The following is a 27,791-nucleotide window of genomic DNA, read 5'->3' as shown; positions in this document are numbered from 1 at the left end:
TGATTTCACATCTTTATTGTGCCATCATGTGTCATCTGTTGTTGCCCATCGGCTCGGGTTCAATGTGTCTCAAACTTTCAGGTTAAGACTGGTGTTCACACCCCACAGAGACCCGGTGAGACTGATGATGAACGTAAAACAAAAGCTGACGCAGCATTTTCAAGTTCTCACCGACAGGTTAAAATGTGACTTCAAATACAAAAATAGCATTCATTCATCCATCCATTCTTTACATCCCAATTTCACTTGTTTCTTTTGATACCACAAAAAGCTTCACCGAAGCACATACATGAAGAGAAAAAGGACACTTTAAACCTAAAACACAAAAGAACAGTTTCTGAAACAGCCCCTTTGAAACACGGGGCACTTAAAATCTACCGTAAAAGAAGCATTGTATATGCCAAATAAAAGCAGCGTGTCGCACAAGACACATTTGTTTGAGCTTGTTTCCTAGTGTCTTCATTGGAAGGCGAAAAAGCAAAACACACATAAATTGACAAACGTGGGTGGTTAAAAACGGTAACAACCAGCTATGACATTAAAACGGAGACTGATCTTTTCCAATCTGAACTGTATTCTGAATTTAAGGGACAGCTCACTCAAAAAAATAGAAATTCTGTTATCATGTGCCAAAACTTGAATGACTTCAGTAGAACACAAAAAGAAGCAGAATGTAAAAGCTGCTAAAGCTGTCAGGCTCTAAAAAGCGCAAAAATACCTCAAATCCATATGACTCGTGCACCCTACTTTAAATCTTCTGAAATTATACAATAGTGTGGGGAACAGACTGAAGCTCACCCAAAATTAGAATATTCACTTATGTCATTCCACACTTGTATGACTTTAATTCATCTTCGCAAAACAAATGAAGATATTTTTAATGAAACCTGCTTTGAAATCCCATTCAACCGACACTTTCAAGCTTCAAAAAGGTAATTAAAGGCATCATAAAAGTAATCCCAGTGACTGAAGTGGTATAATCCCAATTGTATTCGTTTTGTGTGTGCAAAAAAACTATTTATGCTCAATTAGTTTGTTATATAGTTGATTTTGCTATAGGGCTTGGTTTATGTTTCAAGATGGTGCTAAAGTGGGAATTTCTTGGATACCATAGCTGAAAGAAATCAGTAAGAGTGCATTACGGACAGCATTTCTCCCTTAAACATGTATCAATGCAGAAGTGGTTTGATTTTGGTTGAATGGAGTGGATTAACAAAAACTTTCAGGTTTCATTAAAAATGTGTTTGTTTCTCAAACATAAACCAAAGTCTTGAAGCTTTGGAACATCATGAGGGCGATGTTTGAACATCATGTTTGAACTAAGATACTGACTGAAAATCGCCCTCTCCAACTCTGAAATGTTTAAACTTGGTACATCAAGAGACAATATGTTTGTTCTGACATTGCTGGGTTTTCAATGCAAATTTTGCAATCCTCAATGGAAACGGGTGATATGTGCATAATAAGCTCAACATGGTTGGGAGCGTGATTTTTAGCTTAATTTTCAGAAATGTGCATATAAAAAAAAAAAGTTAAATATTTTGATGGGTTTCAAAAGGGATTTTTTTTTTTGAAGATCTAGAGGAGGAGATTTTCAGAGAATAATTTTGTTCCTCAAGACTTGAAATATAACAAACAAGTCATTTCCATTCATGCAATCACGGACGGACCTTTACTTGTAAAGTCTTCTTTTGTGTTCCACAGAAGAAAGTCAAAAAGATTGACATGATTATGTGAAATATTCCTTTAAATCGTGTGTACATTGGAGCAGCAAGTGTAACTCAAGTCTCCAGTTCTTGTGTTGTTCTACACCAGCTTCAGTTCAAGAAAGTGTTAAATTATTCGTAGTTGAGAACCAAACTCATGGAAGACCAGAATTAAGTGTGAAATACTGTAACACGGTATACAAGCACAAGTGTATGTATGAGCGACAGATCACGGACTGATCTTCAGCAGGGTCAGATCTTCAGGCAGGCTCAAATATTTCAATCCACGTCTTCATACTTTGCGATTTGTGTGCGGCTGAGCAAACTCTGCAGTAATGGATGAAGCAGGTCCTCCAGATGAGGTGTTTTTCAACTCAAAGGCCATTCAACGACGACAAAGTCACAGTATTACGAACTCAGACTCTTGTTTCCTGACGGACGGAGTTCGTTAGTGTTTGTTTAGTTGCTGTATGTGATGATTACATGCAGTGCTGCGTCTCCGAGCAGCTGAATCACGTCAAGTGAGAGAACGTATCAATCCAAGCTGAAATTAATGACGATTCTGCGAGCTCCGCCTCCTCTGCTGAGACTCAGCCCAATCAGGAGGGAGCTCGGTCTTACAGTAAAGTGCACTTCTTCAATCTGCTTCTGAAGTTTTGATATTAATGCTTCAAAATAAGCATAGCGATACAGCCAGAAGACTCCAGCCACTTGCCTCCAACAGCTTCAAATACCAATTTTGACCACTGTTTTTCAGAGGAAAATAATGTGCACAGTTTTTTTCTCGTAACAAAGAATAAAAGTGTAAAATCGTTGAGATTTGGGTCTTTGTATCACAAACCCACACCGTAAACTATATGCTAATAAGACTCCGAACCTTGTAACAACGCATTTAGATGACATCTGAACATTGATTTATAAAAGCAAGACTCACACGTGTCCACTTCAGGTTAAGACTGTCCACTGTTCAGGTTAAGACTTGTCCACGTGGCAGTCTTCTTGTGCAAATTTAAACTTTTTTTTTCTCTTGTAGATTCACCCTCAACCAGTTCCCGCCCTCAACAGAAGGTGCCTTGACTAGTAATGGGATAGTCTTTAAGACCACGACTCGTAAACATCACTCTTGTGGACTGTTCTTTAGGGCCTTCGGTGCTCTGCTCCATTTGTTCGAGCTTGCAAGGCTACCTAATGCGACCGTGTTTTTTGACTGGCCCCAGTTCTGATTTGGGGTCCGGGGACAAGGAACTCCAAGAGGTCTTGGTGCAGAGTCCTATGGTGGGACAGGAGGAGGTCTGCTCAGAACAAATGTTTCCAGTGACCCAGAAAGCCCCGACAGAGCTGTCCACCCAAGCCTCCAGTGGCTTCCCCACCAGGGAGGTCTTCTTCTGCGCCTCTTGCAGGGCGGGCTCACTGGGCGACAGCTTCAATATGTGGGCGAGCTGCTGGAAGCTTTGCTCCAAATACACGTTACCTGGTGGACCTGCGTGTACCCAACCATGGTCTTCTGAAGAGGAGAGGAGAGGAGAGGAGAGGAGAGAGGTCAGTAGTCTATGAATATTAATTTGCATTCAGAATAAAACAGGAAGCTATAATAGTCAATAGTCAACTGAATGCTGTATTATACTCAATATATACCTATATCTATAATATTTATGTATTTATTCTAAAATTTCATCATTTTCATCATCAAAGTGACATTTTTAATTTTTCTGGTTGACTTATGTGTCAATAAGCCCCCAGCACTACTACTGTTTATTTGTCTACAAAGTTTAAATCAGAATGTTGGTAATTAATGAAATGTATTGGCCAAATAACAGGAGGATTAAACACTAGTAACAATGTTGCTTAAAATATATTATTTTATATAATTAAATATTTAAATAAAATCTGAATATATAGATAAAATACTGTTCAAAAGTTGTTGTTTTTTTAAAATAATTATTTAGCAAGGACACATTAAACTGACCAAAAGTGGCATTTATAATGTTACAAAAGATTTCCAATACAAATACATGAATCCTGAAAAAATGTATCATGGTTGCCACAAAAATATTTAGCAGGATGTTTTCAAAATTGTTAATAATAGGAAATGTTTCTTGAGCAGCAAATTATATAAGAATGATTTCTGAAGAATCACGTGACACTGAAGACTGGAGTAATGATACTGAAAATTCATCATATGTTAAAATATATTCAAATAGAAAACGGTTATTTTGAATTGTAATGATATTTCACGTTGATGTCTCACCTGTGCGCAGGGGCTCACGTCCCTTGAAGGCCAGAGGCATGACCAGAAACCGAGCTTCAGCTACACGCTCCCACAACCGCAGCACACGCACCGTCCACACTCCAGGCCTGAGGGGGCGCTGAAGCGGTGGCTTGTATTGCGTAAACTCTGCCTCAACGTCTATGCTGATGTCATAAGAGGCTGCTACTATGTGTGCTGGGTCAATCCACACTATGGTGGCTGTCAGGTTGGGTCCACGAGCCCACTTCTGAACTGCCACCGGCTCGTCTAGAGGTCCCATCACACCACCGAAGTTACGGAAGATTCGCTCCTTTGGGTCCCACTCGGTTCCAACCTTGTACAAAACAGCATGCACAAAATATACGATGTTAAAGAACTACAGAATTAATTTACTCTGTTCTCTAAATGCATGTTTTATTTCTCTTTTTGGAAATGTTTCATGTATGCATTTCATATGTTTTACTTTATAATGTTTAATTAAAATGTCACAACTGGATCTTCCAGTAAAACAATAAACTAGGGCAAGCTAGGCAATATCGCGTTCATTATCGCAGGCGATTCATTTGCGAGAATGAACGTGATATTGCCTAGCTTGTCAGTGAACTACGGCTCTGTGTAGTAAATGCCGCACCATCTGATAGCAGGTGATGGCGATTTACTGCTAATCACAGAACTGGCTTTACTGACGAGATGCACACGACAAATCGCATGCGATCAATTGCACAGCCCTACAATAAACTTTGATGTGGTGACATACTTCTCCAATTATTTTGGCCTCTTATGCTTCACTTCCACTGAGCGGTATGATACAATACAGTTCAGTACAGTACGATTCGGTACGGATAACCCTGATCAGGCTTGTGTTTCCACTGCCAACGATAGGCGTAGTGTATGCCGAAGTAGCGATCGACAATAAAGCGCGACAGTAAGCAAAACTCTGCCTCTTATGTCAGTTTTAATGAACAATAATAGCCATTATAAAAGTATAAGTATGTATAAGTATAAGAGGCTTATATAAGAGAAAATAAAGACAAAAGCAAACAATTCACAGTCAAACGTTTGCTACAAAGTCAGCGCTGTAAGTTACTAAGGTAAAGAAATAAATATAAAGTTAAACTTTGTGCTCAGTCAAAACGATATGACCAGGAACAAATAATAGATTCTTGAGACCACGAATGCCTGTTAAATATACCCAACATGAATTGATTCTCGTTTAATCACCACAGAGACATCAGAGCTAGCGGCAAATGTCGGAAGGACTAGCCGAGCGTAAGGCTGCTCGAGGCGGATACATGAGCACGGAGCTCCAAAATCGACATAGCAAATTTTCAAATAGGCGCTATATCTTTATAAATAAACCGTAGATTTGAGTTTTAAACAACTACATTCTCGCCTGAAAAACTCTTAAAACCACATTTTATGACAGAATAACAGTAATATTTTGAAAATTATGCAGGTTTTTGGGCAATGACGTTTCACAAGTCCACAAGAACAGACAAAAACGCATATCGAGAAACGGTTATTGTTTGTGTGAAAATATAAAAGTATAAAATACACTTATATTTTTTTTTGTGTGTTTGCACACTCTGATAATAAGCAGAACACAGCAGAGCGGAACGAGTGAAGGAGAAGCTTTATCCCCTTGTATCACGCACAAGTGACGATTCTAGTAAACCAATCAACTTCTGCAGCGAGTTTAGCTCCACCCTTTTTTACCCCAACGAAAGGGTACCAAAAAAGAGGTATGGGTACGGTACACTATTTTGGTACCATTCACAACTTCTGACAATGGAAATGGACATAATTGCGTACCGTACCGTACTGTACCGAATCGCTCAGTGGAAACGAGCCATTAAACTCTGCCCCTTCCTTACAATTGACGGCAAGCTCGCATTCAGATCTGCCTCCATCCAGTCTACAGCCAATGCATAGAAAATGTCCCTGCTCTTTTTTTTCTTCTCGGTAATACATTTTATGCCAATGTACATTACAATACTGAAGAAATAATCTGTCGCTATGTCTGTTATATTGTGTCTGTGAAGTATACCAAATAATTTACAATGATCTCCCTGTTCTTCTCACCTCAAGGTGTTTGAGGCGCTCAAACTCATGAAGGTTGTGTTCTAGCTGCAGAGTTGCTTGAGGAACAGCCCACACCTCCAGAATCTCATGGGACCTGGTCACCACATTCTGCACCTCCTGCCTGACCAGGTAACCCTGGAAACGGTCATCATAAAAATACAGGTGCACAGAGACGGGGTAGCCAATAGGTTCAAACCTGTGGGTGAAAACAATTAATCAAATTAATCAACTGATGGACTGGAGGAATGGATGTATGGTTTGAGATGGAGGGATGGATTGGGACAGAAAGATTAGGATGGACTGGACAGATGGATGGATTGGGATGAAGGATGGATTTTGATGGAGGGATAGATTGGGATAGAGCAGGGTTGGGCAACTTCGGTCCTGGAGGGCCACTGTCCTGCAGAGTTTAGCTCCAACCCAAATCAAATACATGTAGCTTTCTAGTGATCGGGTTTGGAACTAAACTCTGCAGGACAGTGGCCCTCCAGGACCGAAGTTGCCCAGCCCTGGGATAGAGAGATTGGGATGGAAACATTTAGGGATTTTAATGGAGGGATTCATTGGGATAGAAATATCAGGATGGATTAGATGGATGGATTGGGATGGATGATTTTGATGGAGGGATGGATTGGGACAGAAAAATTTAGATGGATTGGATAGATGGATGAATTGGTATGGAACGTTGTATTCTGATGGAGGGATGGATTTAGATAGAATGATTGGGATTGGATGGATGGATGGGTGGGGATGAATTGGATGGATGGATTGGGATAGAGGGATTTTGATGGGGGGATGGATTGGGATAGAAAGATTGAGATGGATTGGATAGATGGATTAATTGGTATGGAAGGTTGGATTCTGATGGAGGGTTATATTTGGATAGAATGATTGGGATGGACTAGATAGATGCATGGATTGGGATGAAGGATGGATTTTGATGGAGGGATGGATTGAGATAGATTGGATGAATGGATGGATGGGTGGCGATGAATTGGATGGATGGGGATGGAGGGATGGACAGACGGGGATGGAAGGATGGAGGGATTTTGATGGGGGGATGGATTGAGAAAGAAAGATTGAGATGGATCGGATAGTCGGATGATTAGGATGGATTTTGATGGAGGGATGGATTGGGTTAGAATGATTGGGATGGACTGGATAGAAGGGTGGATTTAAGCAATGGATATGAGGGATGGAGGGACAGACTGGAAGAATGGATGGATTGGGGGGAATGAATTGGGATGGATGGATTGGATGGATGGGATTGTCACCTGCAGGCCTCAGAACTGCTTTGAGTGGTCTCCTGCTTACGGAGGCCCAGTCTAAAGAAGGAGGGGTACGCCGTGAGGGCCACATCATTGAGGGATGAGACCCCATCAGCCTGCTCGAATAGGCTCTCCCAGTATGCTTTCAGTGCCACTGTGCCCGGAGGGTACTGCCCATACAGATGATTGTCCAGAATCTCAATAGACTCCTGGTTCACTGTGGACTCAAACTTACGGGCGAAGAACGTGGGCCGCGTTAGTTGCTGTCATAGGAGAAAAGAGGGGTTGAGGAGGTGTCAATATCTATGATCTAGCAAGAAAAGGCAATTTGCTATGAAAGGCACTGGTTCCCGTTCCCTAATAATGCACATTGTACACATTGTTCATATGCACGGTTAGTGAATGAGGCCCACTGTGATCGTTTCAATATCTTGTGGCTTCTGACTCACTATATCTGCAGGGATAACTTAACGGTTCACTGACCTGTATTCTGATGAGGTCTGAGGGTTTGAAGTCATTGGGTGAACAGCCGCACCAGTCCACAATGTGCTTATACTGGCACTTGCAGCCCAATTTCCGGTTCCAGTTGGTCACACGCAGATTATTGTCCACCAAAGTATCGCACATGTGGCTGTTTCCCAACACTGTGTGAAAGAAAGACTGAAAACCAGACAGAGAGGAATTACTTAATATAGCCTCAGGGACACAGCACTTAATGTTTACAGCTCACCGCTGTGCCAATTAAATACAATTAATATGGAGTATCATATTAACAGACTTATGAATTTATGATTCAACCAGATTAAGCCACAACAATAACAGTGATTCATCCTGCTTCTTTAAATGGGCCATATAATCTTTTATCATTCTATTTCATTAGTCCAGTACCTCAGCAGGCAAAAGAGCGTAGGTGTAAAACTGCTTGAGCCCCGTCACCAGCTCGTCCTGTGAGTTTACCACATACTCCACAAACTTGCGCGTGAGGGAGAACCAGTCCGAGCCTCCTGACACCTCCAGCCCCTCAGGGATGGTGCGCTCGCCCAGACGCCACATGTGGTTGTCACATTCGTGGAACAGGCGGTCCAAACCCTGCTTCTTAATGAACCTACGTGACAGGAGAGAGCAGGATGGTGACTGATGTCATGATAAACACTGTCACGGCTAGTTAGGCTGCATTACTTATTTGAGGCATGTCAAAAGTGTCAAGATGGTGTAACTATCCCGAAATCATAATGAATGACAGGAAAGGCCGAATGAGGCTCTCATTTAAAGATGCCGAAATTCCTGAATAAAAAGAAAAAATCTAAAAAGAATTCTGGACCATTCTTTTATTATTGACGTCCAAATCATTGTCGTAAACCTACCAAAATACCAACCAACAAACAGGAAATGATAACAGAGGACACTTGTAAACCAGTGTGTAAAGCATTAAAAGCTATTAAAAAAATTAAGTTAGTTATAAGTTAAATTATCTATTGTTTTATTTTTGAGCATGGCAAGGATAATATACAGTGGGTACGGAAAGTATTCAGACCCCCTTAAATTTTTCACTCTTTGTTATATTGCAGCCATTTGCTAAAATCATTTAAGTTCATTTTTTTTCCTCAATGTACACACAGCACCCCATATTGACAGAAAAACACAGAATTGTTGACATTTTTGCAGATTTATTAAAAAAGAAAAACTGAAATATCACATGGTCCTAAGTATTCAGACCCTTTGCTGTGACACTCATATATTTAACTCAGGTGCTGTCCATTTCTTCTGATCATCCTTGAGATGGTTCTACACCTTCATTTGAGTCCAGCTGTGTTTGATTATACTGACTGGACTTAATTAGGAAAGCCACACACCTGTCTATATAAGACCTTACAGCTCACAGTGCATGTCAGAGCAAATGAGAATCATGAGGTCAAAGGAACTGCCTGAAGAGCTCAGAGACAGAACTGTGGCAAGGCACAGATCTGGCCAAGGTTACAAAAACATTTCTGCTGCACTTAAGGTTCCTAAGAGCACAGTGGCCTCCATAATCCTTAAATGGAAGACGTTTGGGACGACCGTCCGGCCAAACTGAGCTATCGGGGGATAAGAGCCTTGGTGAGAGAGGTAAAGAAGAACCCAAAGATCACTGTGGCTGAGCTCCAGAAATGCAGTCGGGAGATGGGAGAAAGTTGTAGAAAGTCAACCATCACTGCAGCCCTCCACCAGTCGGGGCTTTATGGCAGAGTGGCCCAACGGAAGCCTCTCCTCAGTGCAAGACACAAAAAAAACACCTGAAGGACCACAAGATGGTGAGAAATAAGATTCTCTGGTCTGATGAGACCAAGATAGAACTTCTTGGCCTTAATTCCAAGCTGTATGTGTGGAGAAAACCAGGCACTGCTCATCACCTGTCCAATACAGTCCCAACAGTGAAGCATGGTGGTAGCAGCATCATGCTGTGGGGGTGTTTTTCAGCTGCAGGGACAGGACGACTGGTTGCAATCTAAGGAAAGATGAATGCGGCCAAGTACAGGGATATCCTGGACGAAAACCTTCTCCAGAGTGCTCAGGACCTCAGACTGGGCCGAAGGTTTACCTTCCAACAAGACAATGACCCTAAGCACACAGCTAAAATAACGAAGGAGTGGCTTCACAACAACTCCGTGACTGTTCTTGAATGGCCCAGCCAGAGCCCTGACTTAAACCCAATTGAGCATCTCCGGAGAGACCTAAAAATGTCTGTCCATCAACGTTTACCATCCAACCTGACAGAACTGGAGAGGATCTGCAAGGAGGAATGGCAGAGGATCCCCAAATCCAGGTGTGAAAAACTTGTTGCATCTTTCCCAAAAAGACTCATGGCTGTATTAGATCAAAAGGGTGCTTCTACTAAATACTGAGCAAAGGGTCTGAATACTTAGGACCATGTGATATTTCAGTTTTTCTTTTTTAATAAATCTGCAAAAATGTCAACAATTCTGTGTTTTTCTGTCCAAATGGGGTGCTGTGTGTACATTGAGGAAAAAAAATGAACTTAAATGATTTTAGCAAATGGCTGCAATATAACAAAGAGTGAAAAATTTAAGGGGGTCTGAATACTTTCCGTACCCACTGTGTAATATATATATATATATATATATATATATATATATATATATATATATATATATATAAAATGGCAAAATCAAATAAAACTATTGATATGATTCAAATATTCAATATTTTTGTAAAGAATATGTTTGAAAAGGTTTTGAAAATGAATTTTTTAGGTGTAAGGTAAAAGGTTATTACTTCATTACACCATTTGTCAATAAATAATTTTTTTCTAACATATGAAAGCAACAGGAAAACAAGGATTAATTTCTTAATAATTAAAATAAAGACAACTTAAAACTATATTTTTATTTTCATCGTCAGACATCCTTATTTATCATGGGCCCAAAAATAGAGGGATTTTTTAAATGTTCCTTTTTTTTTTTAAGTCTCCCATGCTTACCAAATCTGCATTTATTTGATCTAAAATTCAGTAAAACAGTGAAAATTTGATTACAATTTAAAATAGCTGTTTTCTATTGTAATATATTTTAAAATGTAATTTATTCCTGTGACTGTTTCAGGAGTCAATACTCCAGTCTTCAGTGTCACATGATCCTTCAGAAATTATTATTTTTAAATATTTAGTTGTTTTTTTTATTATTAGCAATGTTGAAAAAAGTTTTGCTGTTTCATATTTTTGTGGAAACTGAGATGCATTTTTTTCAGGATTATTTGATGAATTTTAAAGTTTGAAAAACAGCATTTATTTGAAACAAAACATTTTTGGTAATGTCTTTGTCAATTTTAATAAATTTAATGTGTCCAGAATAAGAATATTAAATTTCTTTTAATAATGATTTAACTGTTGTGCATAATTAGGCAACAGTATGAATAGAACAATGATTTAATGCATACTGTTTGGACATCAAGTTTCCTGAAAGCTTATGATTTGTGAGTACGAAAGAATCAAAACTGCGATGCTTCAATAAGGAAGTTTGATTCATTCTGTGAATGAATTCAAATATTTCAATAAATGCATTCACTCTGATCTAAAAAAAACAAACAAAACGAATATGCATAATCCCCACCCATACTCAAAGTAGATAATCTGTCATGCATTTAGTGCATCCCAAGATGCAGACAGTATATCAGAACTAGTAACCCGACCTGAAATAACCTCAGAGTTGAATCTAAAGTGATTTTACCTTGCGTTCTCTCTGCCGTGAGACTTCAGGAAGTTCTTGTCACGGTTCTGGGTGAGAAAAGCCACAAGCTCATCGTTGGTCCTGTTTTAGATGATAGTGAGAGAGGAGAGGAGAGAAGAGATAAAAACGAGGGATTATGTCAGAAACCCAGTGCTGACTGCAGGGTGGCGTGGGTGATGTCTTCATCTGGGGGGAATTATCTGCTGCTGACAGGATTTGGTTGGTATTAATGTCTACATGTGCATCAGGCCATGTACACCGATTTGGCTTATTTAGCTTGCTTTAAAAAAGAAAAAGCATCAACAGCTGGAGGGATTGTGAAATTGTAAGGCTCTGGTGTGTTAGAGAAATCGCCCTGAAACAGATTGCAGAGAAAGAGACTGATTTGCCAGCATCATCATGCTAGCACACAGCGAGAGCGGCTCTGACTTGACATCTTCAGACACAAGCTAAAGGGAAGGTTCCTCCACATGTATCTCTTAAATCAGTATCATCAATCCATCTCATGCTTTTTCACTGACCTCACAGCAATGCATTTTGGGATTGCTTCCTTCAGGAAGACTGTACTGAAGACATCGTCCTAACAACCTTTTGAAATGGCTTCATCCAACAACTGACTAGTCCAGGGTTTCCCAAGGGGATTTTTGAGTTGATAAAAAGATAATAATAGAATTTAATGTAATAAAAAAGGCTGCACAATCCATCCATATTAATAAAAGTGCAATCACGAAATATGGACGTGCAGCTCATGATACGTTGGTCTAAGAATAGCCAGACTGATGGCTGAAGGTCTGGAATGTATGGTAGCTTTCACTGGCCAAGGCCTGCCCATGTTTGACTGACATGTGAAACACCCAATCACAGTTCGTTTCGTTCAGCGTCACGTTTCAGAGTGTGGAAATGTCGCCACAATAACAGACCGGTGTGTGACCGGTGTGCTTAAAGACTCTATGCCGCAAACTTTTAATATTTCACATACTTTTGAAAATCCAGCATTTATTTGATCCTGATAAGCGTTTGTCGTCACAGTTCTAAACACGACGGCTTTCTTCTTTCTTGAGGGTGTTTGGCGCCACAACATTTTTGTTTCCAGGCGGAACGTTAAAGAACGCGACACGCGTCTCCCAGAAATCCTGTAGAATTCAACCAATCCGACGACGACTTCGAAACTCCTGAAGTGTTTCCAGATAAGTGTGCCATATGCATCAGACGTTTACCCAACGTCTGAGGCTGAGACTAGTCTAAGAGCAGCTCTGTTCACAGTAAAAAAAGTTAAAACAGTCCATGTGACATCAGTGATTCAACTGTAATTTTGTAAAGCTACGAGAATATTTATAACTTTGTTCAACAATTTCTTCTCTTCTGTATCAGTCTTCGACACGCGTTCACAAGAGTACCACAACGCATGCGCTTCGCTTCATTAAATGACGGTTGAACCACTGATGTCAAAAGAGGACTCGAGGACTTGAGAACCGCTGCATTAGTGTGAGAGCAATTGCGTGTGTGAATTAATTCTACCAGGCAGCGTCTCTCTACCAATAGTGAAGCTCTGGGTTTTAGTTACTAAAGAAAAATGCTAGAACTTTTCAGTTTCTAAACTATTTAATTAAGAAATCACAGAACAGTGTTGACAATACATTTCCGTGCTTCTGAATGATTCTGTGTGCACGCGATCTGCACATGATGTACGAGCTACTGTCTGTAGCCTGTGTGTGTGCATTATAACGCAGAAGCGCATAAGATTTGAATGGCTATTAACTTACCTGTACAATAAGCCGTTTAAAACGTGCATTCTCCCGTTCACTTTCAGATGGTATAATCACACAGGTCTTTTGGAGTACTTTCGGATTATGCATTTATTTGTCATTTTAAATGGAAACGGAGTGTAAATTTGGACTTCAAAGATTTTTTATCCTGTTGTGGCCTCTATAGGACTGGCGACTAGTCGATGTTAAGCTTAAAGCGTCATGGAAGAGCATTAAAGTCGACTAGTCGGTGCAACCCCTATTTTCAACAGTAGTGTCTTATTAATAATTTTTAAAAAATTTGACAAAACTAATATTCTTAATTTTATTTAAATATTTTTCAAATAAAAACAATGAAAAAAGCACGCTATCTGTATTCTTGAAAGTCATGAGAGCATTAACCCTCATCAGCGAACTGTCAAAATGCAAATGTGTTAAATTATTGAAAGATTAACTTAAAATCTCAGAAGGATTTAAAGTAAATATTTTTGTGTCAAAAGTTTGGGAACCCCAGGACTAGTCAACTAATGACAAAAAACTGCAGTAGAACTGAATTTATTATCCAGTTTGTTTTCTTTCAGAGCTAGGGATGGGCAATATGGGCTTAAAAATATATCACAATATTTCTGGTATTTATTGCGATAATGATATCAATGATTCAGGAAATCCTGATTCTTTAGAGAAAATTATTATCTTTCCTATTTTTACCCAAAATAGGGTGTTGTGAGCATTACTGAGTACACACGTAATGTAACGACTGTTTAATTCATACTAGACGCCCTTGCACAGAAACTCCACATTTTTTATAAAGGAAAGTATATTTATAATGCAATGCTAATCAACATAGCCTTTATCACTGTATATAACACTATCATTTTGTAATATGGAACCACGCTGGTCACAAAAATAAATTATTTCAAACACTCAACTATGTTAAGTTAATTTGGAGAAAAAGCCAATAAATTATATGTTTGTTGGACAACAGGTTGGTAAACAGGCTCATACACATGCAAAACTGTATCACACAAGCGCTACTGTAATACATTTATTAACCAAACCAGTTCCAGATTGTAGAAGGAGCTCAAGCTCTTCATTTAGCGATGAACTCCTCCCCAATTTCACATCTGCCTCCTGCGATGTCGCACACAGAAATGTGTCAACAACTAAACTTTATCGTTATCATCACGGGAGGACTAATTCTTATTGTGAGGAGAATTTTTACCGGTATATCGCAAATGATAATATATCGTCCATCCCTATTCAGAGCCCTGTCTAAGGCGATGCTGACCTGGTGGGGAAGTCGGTGGCACTGAGGTTGATGAAGAAATCCCATTTCCAGTCCAGCATGGACAGCAGGTCATGCATGCTGCGCAGGTAGGCCTTCAGCAGACTGGCCCCGCCCCAGATGGTGACCATGCGCCAGGGTGTAGCTCTCACATTGGGGTAGAGCTCCGCCATCTGCAGCACCTCCCGGTGCATGTAGTTTGAACGCTGCAAGGCACAATATAGTAGTCTTCAATCATCGCCAATGGTCTCGAAGATAAGTATATCATGAATTTTCACTTGAATGATTCGTTAAATATTTCAATCATGTTACAGCAGTAGTGTAGTTCTAGCAGTCATAACGCTTCTGCTGCTGGGAGCGGGAAGATTTCTTGTCAGGAATTCAGTTTAGCTCTGAAAGACTTTACTTTTAAGAGGCTAAAACCTGAAATAGCTTCAAATGAAACACTAGAATCAGGCGAGACAGTCTTATAGAGGAAAAGACAGAGCAGATGTTGTGCCAAATCATTTCAGGGTGTGAGAGAAGTGCTCCTCCAGCAACAGGCTGACAAACTTCAGCTCTACACACACATCTTTGTTCTCCAGCATGTGAGTTTGAGCTGATGGCCACTGAACTTCTCTAACACTTCAGTTCAAATCAAAACTCAGATCCATAGGGCTGTTTTTAAAGGTACTAAAGCATTTGGTGTGGAACTGTTCAGTTCATTTTGGGTCAAAGTGGCTTTAGCCCATGATAAGGTAGACTGGACTATGGTTGGCTTGAACTGGTGTGGTTTGCAGTGAATCAAAATCCAAAATCTCGACCAAAACCAAGCATTCTGGACAGCCTGAGCCAAAACCTGAAACCAATGCTAATTTAAAAAAAAGCATTGTGTGAAATATAAATGTAAACAAACTCTCTGTAATTGACAATAACATACAGACTCCAACAATTTAAAAATGTTAAAATATTGTTTATGGAGTGTAATTGCATATGTCAGTACTGATCAGTGTAATATTGATTTTAAAGATACTTAACAAGAGGCCATTATGAGCATGTAGGAGCATATATAAATGCAATTATTAATTCTGTGTTTTTAATTGTCTTCATAAATGGGAAAAGCGAATGTAAACTGCATTTTTTTTACTTTAAAAATGTGAAGAATGTCAAATGTAATCATGTACTAACCAGAAAATATTATGTGATCACTGCTGTGGTCCTCTGGTTTTCGATCTTTTGAAGTTGTAGTGTCATATTTCAAGTCAAGATTCTCAAAAGATTTTCTTTCGAAAGCTAAAAAATTTGGCCACACTTTATTTTAGGTCAAATTCTCTTTTGGCTCAACAAATTCCTAATTTTCAGCTTATTAATAGTTAGTAAAGTAGTTGTTAAGTTTAGGTATTGGGTAGGATTAGGGATGTAGAATATGGTCATGCAGAATATGTGCTTTATAAGTACTAATAAACAGCAAATATGATAATAACAGGCATGCTAATAAGCAACTAGTTAATAGGGAGTATTGGTCCATATACTAAAGTGTTACCAAAACATTTGGTGCATACCTATATGAAATCCAACCTTGAGGACACTAACCACACTTTATGACCTACAATAAGCATATTTCAGCACTTATTATAATATAATCCATTTCTCATAGTTGTTTACTCTGGAATTTATCTTCGGAAAGCAGCTCTCATTCTTCACAAAAATAAATCTGAAACTAAATCTTTTTGGAATTAAAATGTTAATACTGTTGTTTCACCACTGCTGAATCTACAGTGATTTCTATTTCAGCAGTCTAAAGTAAATGTCATGATCTGCAAATGCATCACATCTACCCACTTTTTCTACACAGCAAACAATGTAAGCAAGTCCCAACTCTTATGAGCCAGCTTTTCATTGACTCTTTCAAAAGGACTCACTATTCAGTCTTGAACTCACAAGTTCTCAATTAGAATTAACTCAACAAATTACAGTTGTTCTTGACTTAAGTTGCAGTCATGTCAATGAAAATTTCAGCAAAACCTAGCCAGAAAATGTTCCATTGTCTATTGTTAATAATGTAACAATGTGTGAAGCACAGAAGCCACTTCAGTTTTCACAGCTTTCTGTTGGTCAACACGGCCAATCCACATGGCCATCTGAAACATGGTGAAATCTGTGTGGGAAATATTTCACCTTCACTCGAAACTCCTACTGAAATTGATGGATTTTGCTGCAAAAAACTGCTCAAACCGAGACCCTTGTTCTCAATGAGAAAAAAAAAAACCTGTTGGGTTCTAACTTACTTTGTCCACATGGATGTAATAAAAGTGGTCTTTGTGATAGATGGCTTTGAGGAGACGTTTCAACTGTCGGACTGCTCGTCCATGAACCACCAGCATGAAAACCACCCTAACTGGGTTCTCCACCTTGGAGAGGTCAGTGTCAGTGAAATCTACATGCTGGACCGCACTGGAGATCACTAAAGACGGACAGGGAGAAAACGAACAAATTCTATGTCAAATTTTAAGCATGACTGGATGTGGATATAATGATTGAAGGAGTGCAGTTACCATGCTTTGGGCAAAACTGAGGTAGAGACTGAGGCATGAGCTGTCCCGCTTGGTGCTGGCACACGATGTTGGCGATCTCCTGTCTGCACTGCCGTGAACCCGTACGGTGGAGGGCAGACAGGGCATCCTTGCCCGAGATCTCACATTTGGGCACAAAGTCACTGTTTGGGACTTGAGGAGCACCCTCAACACTGCCCGGCTCTCCAGGTGCTACTAGATGGATTTTGGCCATTTCCCCTGCCCGCGACTCGCTGAAGTTACGGCTGCTCGATGGATCATAATGGGCGGCTTTTTCTACCGCCACTCCATCTTCCGGCCTGCCCAGACTCTTGTCCTTCAAAGAGGGCTTGTTTCTCTGTCTAGACCCCCTTCTGATAATGGTGGTGACGGCGGGCTGATCCTGGCGCTGCCTCAGCTGGCCATGGTTCGTCCCCGACAGGGAGTTTTGCCTCTCAAAGGCCACAGGGTCCATCTTCTGCTCCTGCCCATTGTGGTCGGGCAATTTCGACCGCCTGTGTTTCCGCTGAGAAGGGAACAGAGTAAATAAATCAAAGGTGCGATACCAGATCCCTCCACATCAGCCTAATGAGAAAATAGGATCAAACTTTATTCTCAGAGGAGGAAGTCTGTTTTAGAACAGACGGATGATTCACACTCTGAGAACAAATTTGCTGACGTTTCAGGGAACCAAGGGGCAAAAACATGTTTGCTTTGTTTCTCATTTGTTGTTTCCCTGGCTCCAGTCGTGGCTATTTTTAGCGTCGTTTAGTGGCAGGAATCAGAGGTATGTAATGAGGATAGTGACTCTCAGAAGGAGGTTTGGGTGAGAGCTCGGCCAACACAGAAAAACACTCAGTGCCATTATCTTACAGTGGCATATTTTAGGAGCATTAAGATTAAGTTATTGGGTTTAGGCTGTGATATTGGTCTCCCACTTTTAATCAATATTCATTTTAATGAACTAATATTGATTCTTAAATCCCAAGATTGATCTTTTAGTCTATGCTGTTTTCAGTTGATGCATGAACAAAATGTCACAAAACATTATTTGTAGCACGCCTCCAATCCCATAACTGAAATGTGCATTGTTACTTTTAAGTCTATTCAAATTTTTACGCAATTCATACAATAAGTATAGTTTTGGTGCTCTTTAACTTGGCATGTAAGATCACTGTGAACGATCATCTACTACTAGTTACAGTACGAAATACACATGAATGAACATCAGAAGGTGTTGATAGAAACAGTACAACTTGCTGAAATGTATCATGTGTGCAGCGTTTCCCACAGGATTTTGTGAGACTTGTGGCGGCATGTGACGTCACATATTCATTTGCACATTTATGATGTCATTGCATCAAGTTTGCGTTCAGACGAGTTTTGGCAAATGTATGGCCGGAATGCCATACCTCAAAAATGCCATTCTGTGTCCATAGCTCGATAGTTAAAAAATTAACTCTATAAAAAAAAAAAAAAGAGCAATTTGCTAAATATTCGCCCTTATGCTTATATTTCAATAATTTGATGTAGAGACATAATTATATCACTAGAAAGTTGACATAAAAACATTAACTCAGATTTTGTATTAAACTCAGTGTTACTTATATCTAAAAGTAAACTGCAATTTTATAGTTCTGCTGTTCATTTTAATCTGTAAAAATTACAGTTATGCACCAAGTGAGAGGGTTTCCTATATATTTCAGAGTTTAAGAAAAATGGACATGTACCTAAATGCTTGAGAATCATAATTGAATCAAAAAATGAAATCTATATCAATACCCAGCCATAGTAAATATTGCTGTTTAATACAAAATTTTGCTGCACATTACTATATGATATAAATAAAAAGAATATCAGAATAATACAGGGGAGAAGAATTGCTGAATAAAGTCTTTTTTATTTTCTTTGCACACAAAAAGTATTCTCGTAGCTTCATAATATTACAGTTGAACCACTAATGTCACACGTGCTATTTTAACAAAGTCCTTACTACCTTTCTGGGCCTTGAACATTTCAGTTCCACTGCTGTCTATGGAGGGTCAGAGAGCTCTCGGATTTCATCAAAATTTCCTTAATATGTGTTCTGAAGATGAACGAAGGTCTTACGGGTTTGGAATGACATGAGGGTGAGTAATTAATTACAGAATTTCTAATGATTCTTGATCTAAATATGTCTGACAAGACGTTTTGGTATATTACCTATTGTTACACTGAATAACATTTAAGCGGGTAAATCATGGGAAAAATGTATAATTTTTTTGTTCAGAAAAAAAATTAAAATAAATGGGACACATTCTAATCTGCGAAGAAAAAAAACAAACATTCAAAGCTGTATTAAACGTTTGTTGTTTTGATGCTTCAACCCCACTTTTTTGCCTTTGACCCATTTAATATTAGAAGAAAGTTGACACCGTACTGATGTTTAAGTACTATGGCAGCTGATGTACACATACTAGGGCTGGGCGATATGGCAAAAAATAAAAATCTTGTTTTTAAGTTTGACCGATTCACGATTTCGATTTTTTTTTAAATGTGTAACTAGTCAACTTAAAACATAACTACAACAACATTACTGAAGCAACATTCTCTTTATTTGCAACTTGAAAAACCATCTGGTTAAGGAACATTGTATTTTTAGTGGGCATGCCATTCATGAATTGCTCAACATGGTGTAAATACATTTTCTAGTTAAACATCTTTGCAGAATATTTGAATGAAATATGAAAGTAAATATTGTGCAATTTGAATTAAACATTAAATACTTCTGAACACAGAGTAAAAAAAAAACAAACATTTTAACCAACTTAAACATTACATCAGTCAACTCAAAAAGTCAAGCAAATTCACACCAGTAAATGTTCGTAAATGACTACCAGCCCTTGGCAGACCATCATGCAAACACAAAACATGTTGTTGATGAGTCACATGTAGTTGTTCTTTACAGGTTTCTTGAGAGGAAGACTAGTCTGCCTACTGTTTCAGGCTTCAGAGATGCTCTATGACAGGTTATAATGTTCCCACCTGCACTGAACACCCTCTCAGAAGGGGCACTGGTTACAGCAATACTAAGCCTGGGGAAGATTGCTTCATTAGCTTTCCACCTGTGTCTGAATCTACATCAGGAGGCATCAAATAGGCCGTTAGCTCAGTTTTGACTTTGTCTTCTTCTGATTGAATGACAGGTTGTTGTGCTGGTGCAGTTTTCTTAAAAAAGCTTCCCAAGATTTTCTTCCTCTTAGCCCCAGCTTCTGTTCTCTGTTCTTCCTGCTCCATGTCCTGGGTCATCTGAACTGTTGTCTCAAGATTTTTGTCTGGCAACAAAGATGTCAGCTCTTTAACAACTTGCAGAGGACTTACAGCTTTATTTATGGATTCCATGACATCGATGTCTTGCCACGTTGGAACAAGCTGCAGAGCCAAGAACCCGAGCTATGGCTTTCTCCTGTTCTAAAACTTGCTCGATCATCTTTTGTCTCCGTAATGAGCTGATGAGAGGGTAGGCCGAGCTCAGCCTGTGCGGATGCTTTTTCCCGCTGAAGGAAAACGCACTTACAACCTTCTTGCATACTGCAACTGCACTCTGTGGTCTTTCACAGCATGTTCTGATAAACAAAGCAAGAAAACAGATTTGAAATAGCAGTTCATTCTTCCGTGACGTTTTCTCCTTCATAACTTTAGATTATGAATCTATAACTAACAAACTCTGTAAACCTCAATTTATTTTGATGGGAACAATGACTGAAAGAAATTATACCTTTTTAAAATGTAACGATATTTATTAAATTATTAATTTTTTAAATAAGAGTTGGTTAGACATAAAATGTTTTTTTTTTGTTAGCCAGCATTATTATCTTTTTTTTGTTGTTGACAAAAGAGCATTCTCCTACATAATTTTAGATAGCATACACATGACATTTTTAAGTGATTGGCACTATTATTACAAAAGCAAAATAAATAAAAATATTTTTTAAAACATAATAATCGTAATTTCAGTTATTAATAAAAATGAACATCTGAATAACTGCGATTTTATTGCTTGCATTATTAATCATACTTACCAATGGCACGCTTGTCGATCCTCCTCAAGCTTCCAAGAAGCCAGTGCATCTTTAAGCCCTCGGCCAATTATTTCCCCAGGAAAATAACATGTCTGAAGGCAAAAACTTTGCAGTTTCCATTCTGCATCAACATAATGGGCTGTGAAGCTCATGCAAGGCTAAAGAGTACAACTAGTCGTAGAAAAAAGATGCCTTCTCAAGCTGCTGAAATATTTGCGGCTTGGCAACTTGTATCTTGGATCAACAGTGTGTAGCATTTTTATGAAGCCTGGCTTTTCGATGATGTATATGGGAACCATGTCCTTAGCGATATGAAACGCCACAGCATCTGTAATTTCTTTCCATTGGGGCGCCTTTTTGTCGTATGGAATGGCATTAGAAAATGATACCGCTAATGACATCTGCCGTTTTGCAATTTTTGGTGGACCTGTTGCACTTGGACTAGGCCTGTTTTCATCTCTTATCTTTAAGCATTCTTCCCATTCAGCTTGGTGTCTTGTTGCAGATGTTGGAATAAATTAGTGGTGCTGCCACTGCCGGTTGCAACAGACTTTTGGCATATTCTGCATTTGACAAAAGTTTGTTCGACGTCTGACCTCTCAAATCCGAACCATTTCCAAACCACAGAGGAAACATTACTACCCTTCTTTGGCACAAGGTCATCCTGAGGTGAAGAGCCATCTGTCTCCATGATGTTAGCCACTATTTCTATAGCCTATTACATTCATACGCTTACACGTGAGCGGTTAATTAGGTGCGCCATCATGTGGTCGGACAATATCGTCTCTTAATTATTCTGCCATTGATGCAATGATAATGTATCTAATATTTTTAATTAAAAATCGCGTTACCTCGATTTAAGAAAATTAAATTAAATCATCTTAAAATGTAAATTCAAATTAATTGAAAAAAAAAAAATGGAAAGAATCACCCAGCCCTAACACATACCCTACACCAGGGGTACTTCAATAAATGCACTTATATAAATATGATACTTTTTTAAAGCATCATATTTATTTAAGTGACCCACATTTGGTTTTTGACCACTGAAAATGCATACAATTAAACAAATTGCCATTTTGAAATTCCAGTATCTCTGGTACCGAACCGTATAGAGCCTTACAATGAAGATGAACTAAAAAGGCATTTAGACATCTTTAATACTTTTTGAGTTACAGGGCTGCAAACTTTTGAGAAAAAACTCGAAGTGCTCTTTCCTCTCTGTGTAAAAATAACATTACAATGCTGCCATCTTTCTGAAGTCATTTTTACCCCCTGTAATTTGGCTCTGAATCTCAAATGAAAATTGCCATTTTGACCACTCTCTACAAAATCGTGGATTACTAAGTAAATATAGTTCCTCGACATTTAATATTTTGGCTTTCATCACTATACATATTTATCATTTTCTGAAAAAATATTAGCAAAATCTAAAATTTGAGCTGGGGACCTCTGGTTGAGTTGACACGGAATGACCCATCTATGTTTACTCCAGACCTGCACTCTCCAAGGCCCGGGTAAACTACTTTTTCCACATTCTGTTCAGTCCCACACACGCCTGTGTTTGCACAACTTTCAAAGTAAACTAAACCCGCATGAGGCGCAAATGGACGAGTACATGCGCAGTACTACCTAGTAGACTCATTCGGTCTCAACATTCACCTAGCGCGTGTGCTGTTGTACGAGGACACTTCCAATGAGGAAAACTCCTAATGTTGCCAAAACGAGTGTATATGTAAAACCAAAAAAGACTCTTCCAAAACCCATCCAGTGGTAAGACAAACAAAAAGCTAACCACAACTTCGCGTGGCATGCTGCTGTGGCTCTGGAAGTATGTAATGGGAGAGGGAGGAATAACAAGCAATTCCCAGCACTTCCTGCTATAGGCACATTACACAGCAAGTCTATGCCACATGTCTGCTGCCTACGCACAAAAACAATGGACTGTGGGAAGAGGAGTGACCAGCAGCCCTAGACCAGTGTCAGATCAGTGGGCCTCATTATCAGGAGCTGTTTGGACTTTCAAGCTCAGTCGTTTCAAAGCGAACCAACAGCTTTGCTTCAAAACATAGTGAGTTGCCTATGTAGGCAGTATAGACTCAGAAAGCTGAAGGCTGTTTAACAAGGAAGGCCGTATTGTGGAGAAGGCAATTCCAGAATAGTGAGCTCAGTGAAACAAATGAACAGAAAGATTAAAAATAGTATAGCTTATATTTATAAATATAATTCATTTAATACCTAGAATTTGTAGCAAAACAGGGCAATGTAACTGTAATTGGCCACTTTACCCAATATTTGTGTGTGCGGTGTAGAGGCTGTTAAGTTTGCCAACAACAGTATTTTATATACCCACAAGATTGCACAAAACTTACAGCATAAAGGGCAACATTAACAACATCTCATAGTTGACAATCAGATGACAGCTGTCTGCACACTTCCTCTCACCAGAGTTTACTTCACGCACTCAAAAATAAACCACAAAACAGAGAAGTTTGAGGAGTTGTTGAATTCTGTGCATTTGAATGTCCGTGTGGACAAAACACAAGACTAAAGCCCATTTCCTCCCTGAACAATAACTATATTAGCGCCCACACAAATGGACAATAATGTTCTGTTTATTATAAAAGCACACTGCAGTTTTGTAATCTGACACTTTAAATGTTTGAGCTCTTTGAAATCAAGCAGATTTTGATTGGTTGTCAATGTTTTTAGACATTCATTAGGTGAAAAAAAAAAAAAGAAAACGTTCTAAAATGCAGTTCCTCTGTCGTTATTGTTACAGCTGTTGCTATTCTCAGAATTAGAGAGATAATTAATTTTATAGCCATAGTTATCATTTTATTTATAATATTTGATGTCAACTGGCCCACAATAATCATCAGACAGTAGCTATGTCACTTGCAAAACTGGAATGCTGCAAATAACATTTATGAATAAAACAATTTTGAGTTTTAAAAGACCAAAATCTTCACTTCTTTTCAAACTTGTACAAAGTCTTAATAATAGCGGCATTAAAATGGTGTGCGATGAGATCGATCTGCTGCTTGACAAGTTATCAAATCACATGATCCGTTAAGAAAAGCAGTTTGAGGCCTTGTCCACACTTTGGCTGTGTCCAAATTCAGGGTCTGCATCCTTCGGAGTACTCATTTGAAGGATGTTACGTCACAGCGCCGCGACGAAGGCTGTCCAAATTCGTAGGATCCTTCAAATGCGGCCCACAAATACGTCCTCCTTTTCCCCGAATTGGAAGGATGGGTGTGGTGGATCCTTTCCCGTCCTACCTATCCCATAATTCTTTTCGGCAGAGCGTAATGGCGGACGAAGCGAGCGGTAGTGGAGTGGGAGAGGAGTTTCTCTGACAAAACAAGCTAAAGTTTATGCTTCGGCTCAATGAATTTGTAGGAGAAATTAGTAGAATACTTAAAAACAAATAAAAATAGGCTATAATGGCTTACCTGGATGTGACTGTCTTGTAGTCTGATATAAAAAACTCTCCGACAACGAGCAAAGAAAGTATTTAATTTATTTAATTGCTTTATTTCTTCCAAAAGAATTAAAATGAGGAGAATAACTCTTTGTTTGTCCATTTTCCCGCTTCTTGCTTGGCGCTGTCACGGTTGCTAGGCGACAGGATATGAGCAACGGGTAAGGGAGGGAACTGAAAGAAGGGTAGGCTGTCCAAATTCACAAACACCGACTTCCGGGTTTTGCGGACGTCGGAGGATCCCTCCTCCTTCAACCGGGTAGGAAGGATCCTAAGGAGGATGCAGACCCTGAATTTGGACACAGCCTTTATTTTCGTTTGAAATCACATCTTTTTTTCTCCTTTTTGACCTTCTGTCTTGGGCAGTGACGGTCGTCATGACAACCGCGACACCTTGGTGGTTGATCGCCACCAGCCGTAGTGCACACATAATGTCACACACTCTATAACAAGCAAAATAATAAACAGTTGCGTCAGCAGTGATCGCGTCGCATGATAAAAAACACTTTTTGCCTTACATAAAATAAATGGATTTTATTTGTTGAGTTTAATTTAATGTTAAAATATGTTCTCTAATCTCAGTACTGTTTGTTTATGGACAGGTTTTGGAGTCACGGCTTCCTTCAGCTACGAGCGAGGCCGCGGTCTGAAGTTCACAGTTCCCCCGCTAACCGGCTCAGATTTTGGCGACACTTCAGCACGAGAATTAGCGTTATTTTGGTAAAAAAGCGATTACAGAGAATGGTTGAATACGCTTAAATTAAAATACTACTTTTAAATGTAAATTTTTTTACGTCTTACTGTAGTTCAGCCCTCCTAGAAGCAAATCAATAGATGACAACACACACAGCGCTTCAGAGAAAATGCATCCGAACTTGAGCGGCGTTTGGATGAATATGTAAATATATGTTGCACGCTTTCCTCTCAGTAACGAAATAAACAACAAAAACTGACAGCAGCAGTTAAAAATGAATCTGATTCCAACGATGTGGATGTTTGCATGAGCTCTGCAGCTCAGTAACGTAACGTTACTCCAATAAAGTCCGGTCACATCATGTTTATTTATATAGTACTTCATGCAATAGATAGCCTTAATTTAAGTGTCGCTTTCAGTTAAAATTACAACTTGATTTTCCGTTATAAAGCACTATTTTAATGATAAAATAATTTTATTCGTGGGAAAAAGAATAATTTCATTAAAGTGACAGTTTGGTTTACAGAGATCAAAGCTTGATCTAGCTCAGGACTGTTTTGGTTATCATAACCCTATAAGATATTTTAAGACATTATGTTGTGAATAAGATGCGTCTTATCACTTACCTTTATTTAGTTTCTTATCTATATGACTTACAAAAGGAGATGTTAGGCAGAATGTGCAAGATTACTTTTTCATGTAGCTAATTACATGGTGAGAGAGTATCTAAAGTGACCTTTATGTTAAAATATGTATAACTTAATATTTTACTAATTGCACAAGCTGAATAATCAAAGTCTACTGATTAATCAGTGGAATAATCGACGATTAGTCGATTAATCTGTCTAATAATCATTAGATTAATCGATTATCAAAATAATCGTTTAACAAGTTTAAATGTAATGTTGTAAACTACGCTGGATTCACCCAAATAAATTACCTTTGTCTTGTATTTTGTCCATGTGTTCTTGATTTATAATAAATGTTCATCTTTTGATTACTGCTGTTGCCTCTAGTAATTTTGTGTGTTTTTTATATTTATTTCCAGTCCATCTTATGCCAGCAATATAATCATTTTTAAACAATAGTTGACTTAAATAAAACAACCCAGCATATTTCGTAAAAACATTTAACCCAACCAGCGGGGTCAAAATAACCCAGTTCTGTCCAATATTTACCTAGCGTAGGGTTGCCAAATAACCCAAGTTGGGTTGTTTTTAACCCAGCATTTTTTATTAGTGAAGAAAAAATATCTACAATTAAGTGCACAAGTTCTTGTGCACATTTAAAGATTTTATGCACATTTTAGCATTTCCATCCTAGCATTCCTTCCATTTTTTTTAATACATGGATGGAAACATAGCTAGTGTTTTCTGCACTATTAATGTAGCAGTACAACATCTTTACTGAATCTGCAGTGTGAAACGTACAGGACTAATTCCTGAACAAATTATTCTAATGAGCTGGATTGACATTTGATACAAAGTTAAGGCCATTTGTTGGATTACATTTCTAAATGTAATATCGGTTCTGAATTTGATCATCATTTGGTAGTAAATGTGATAAGAAACATTTCTTTCCTAAAAGTGCTAAATTAGGCCATTAAGGAGCCTGAATCGTTAAAGAGGAATCTGATGCAGAATCGTTAAATTCCTTCTGATCCCTCTGTAAGCAGCACAGGTCACTGCAACATCACATGACCTGCAGTAACTCATTCTTCCAGTCTCAGACACCAAAGGCTGCAAAATCAATGGCCTCATTCATCACACTGAGCCTCAGAGAGAGAGGTCAGAGAAGCATGCAGATGTGCTGTGTTTGGAATAAGGACAACTTCTGTGCAGGGATCAGTTAAGACAGTTGACTCGTCGTCAAACAATCAGTCAACTAGTGTGTAAAGGTTCTTCATTATTTCTGAGTGGGTTCAGGTCATTATGTTCAAACAAACAGCAATTCTCAGTCATTCGGTTGTGTTATAGTTAAGCATATGCAAACTGCTTGCACCAAACTGAAGTATAATTTGGGTTTAAGCCCTCTTCTGAGCTTTAGATTCTGCAGCCTGACTCTTGCCTGATCAAGGACAAAAGCTGATATTAGGACACCTTGGGGCTGAATGACACATGCTTGCTGGGCTGTACACCTGGAGGGTTACACTCAATGAAGAATGGCCACTGAAAAGAAAGGCTTCTTTAGCAATACAACATGCATTGCTTTTGAATCAGAGAATAATGCAACAATATCGATGTAATATGTGCACTACAGTACTCCGTACAGAGAGACACATGGTAGGTTTCATTCCCATGAGAGCCAATTAGGAGAAAGACAGCAGGAAAGCATTCACACAAACACTTTGGGAGTTTCCAGGGTGGCAAGATCAATTTAATGGATTTCAGCAAGAATCCATTAAATTGATCATAAGTGACAGTTAAGGCATTTATACAGTTACAAAAGATTAAAAAGAAAT

The 27,791-nt window shown here is 38.8% G+C and overlaps 1 protein-coding gene across 2 annotated transcripts in view; it reads right to left on the bottom strand.

Annotated features, from left to right (window-relative positions):
• Nucleotides 1-27,791, bottom strand: part of xylt2 (xylosyltransferase II) — a 30,052-nt gene that overhangs the window by 4 nt on the left and 2,257 nt on the right. The window contains exons 2-11 of one of the 2 annotated variants that reach the window (XM_079415329.1): nucleotides 17,092-17,614; nucleotides 16,825-17,000; nucleotides 14,561-14,763; nucleotides 11,528-11,608; nucleotides 8,193-8,409; nucleotides 7,788-7,964; nucleotides 7,311-7,567; nucleotides 6,037-6,232; nucleotides 3,955-4,288; nucleotides 1-3,210 (exon numbers count right to left, since the gene is read on the bottom strand). The exon at nucleotides 1-3,210 is cut by the window's left edge and continues 4 nt beyond it. In XM_079415329.1, coding sequence (XP_079271455.1) covers nucleotides 2,888-3,210; nucleotides 3,955-4,288; nucleotides 6,037-6,232; nucleotides 7,311-7,567; nucleotides 7,788-7,964; nucleotides 8,193-8,409; nucleotides 11,528-11,608; nucleotides 14,561-14,763; nucleotides 16,825-17,000; nucleotides 17,092-17,614 — 2,487 coding nt within the window. In that variant the 3' untranslated portion in view covers nucleotides 1-2,887. The remainder of the gene's footprint in view (nucleotides 3,211-3,954; nucleotides 4,289-6,036; nucleotides 6,233-7,310; nucleotides 7,568-7,787; nucleotides 7,965-8,192; nucleotides 8,410-11,527; nucleotides 11,609-14,560; nucleotides 14,764-16,824; nucleotides 17,001-17,091; nucleotides 17,615-27,791) is intronic. The other variant, XM_079415328.1, reaches the window with a different exon arrangement.

Source organism: Barbus barbus, assembly GCF_936440315.1.
Source record: "Barbus barbus genome assembly, chromosome: 4".
Taxonomy (NCBI): Eukaryota; Metazoa; Chordata; class Actinopteri; order Cypriniformes; family Cyprinidae; genus Barbus; species Barbus barbus.
The sequence above is the reverse complement of the archived record's forward strand: the minus strand, read 5'-3'. Positions and strand labels throughout refer to the sequence as shown.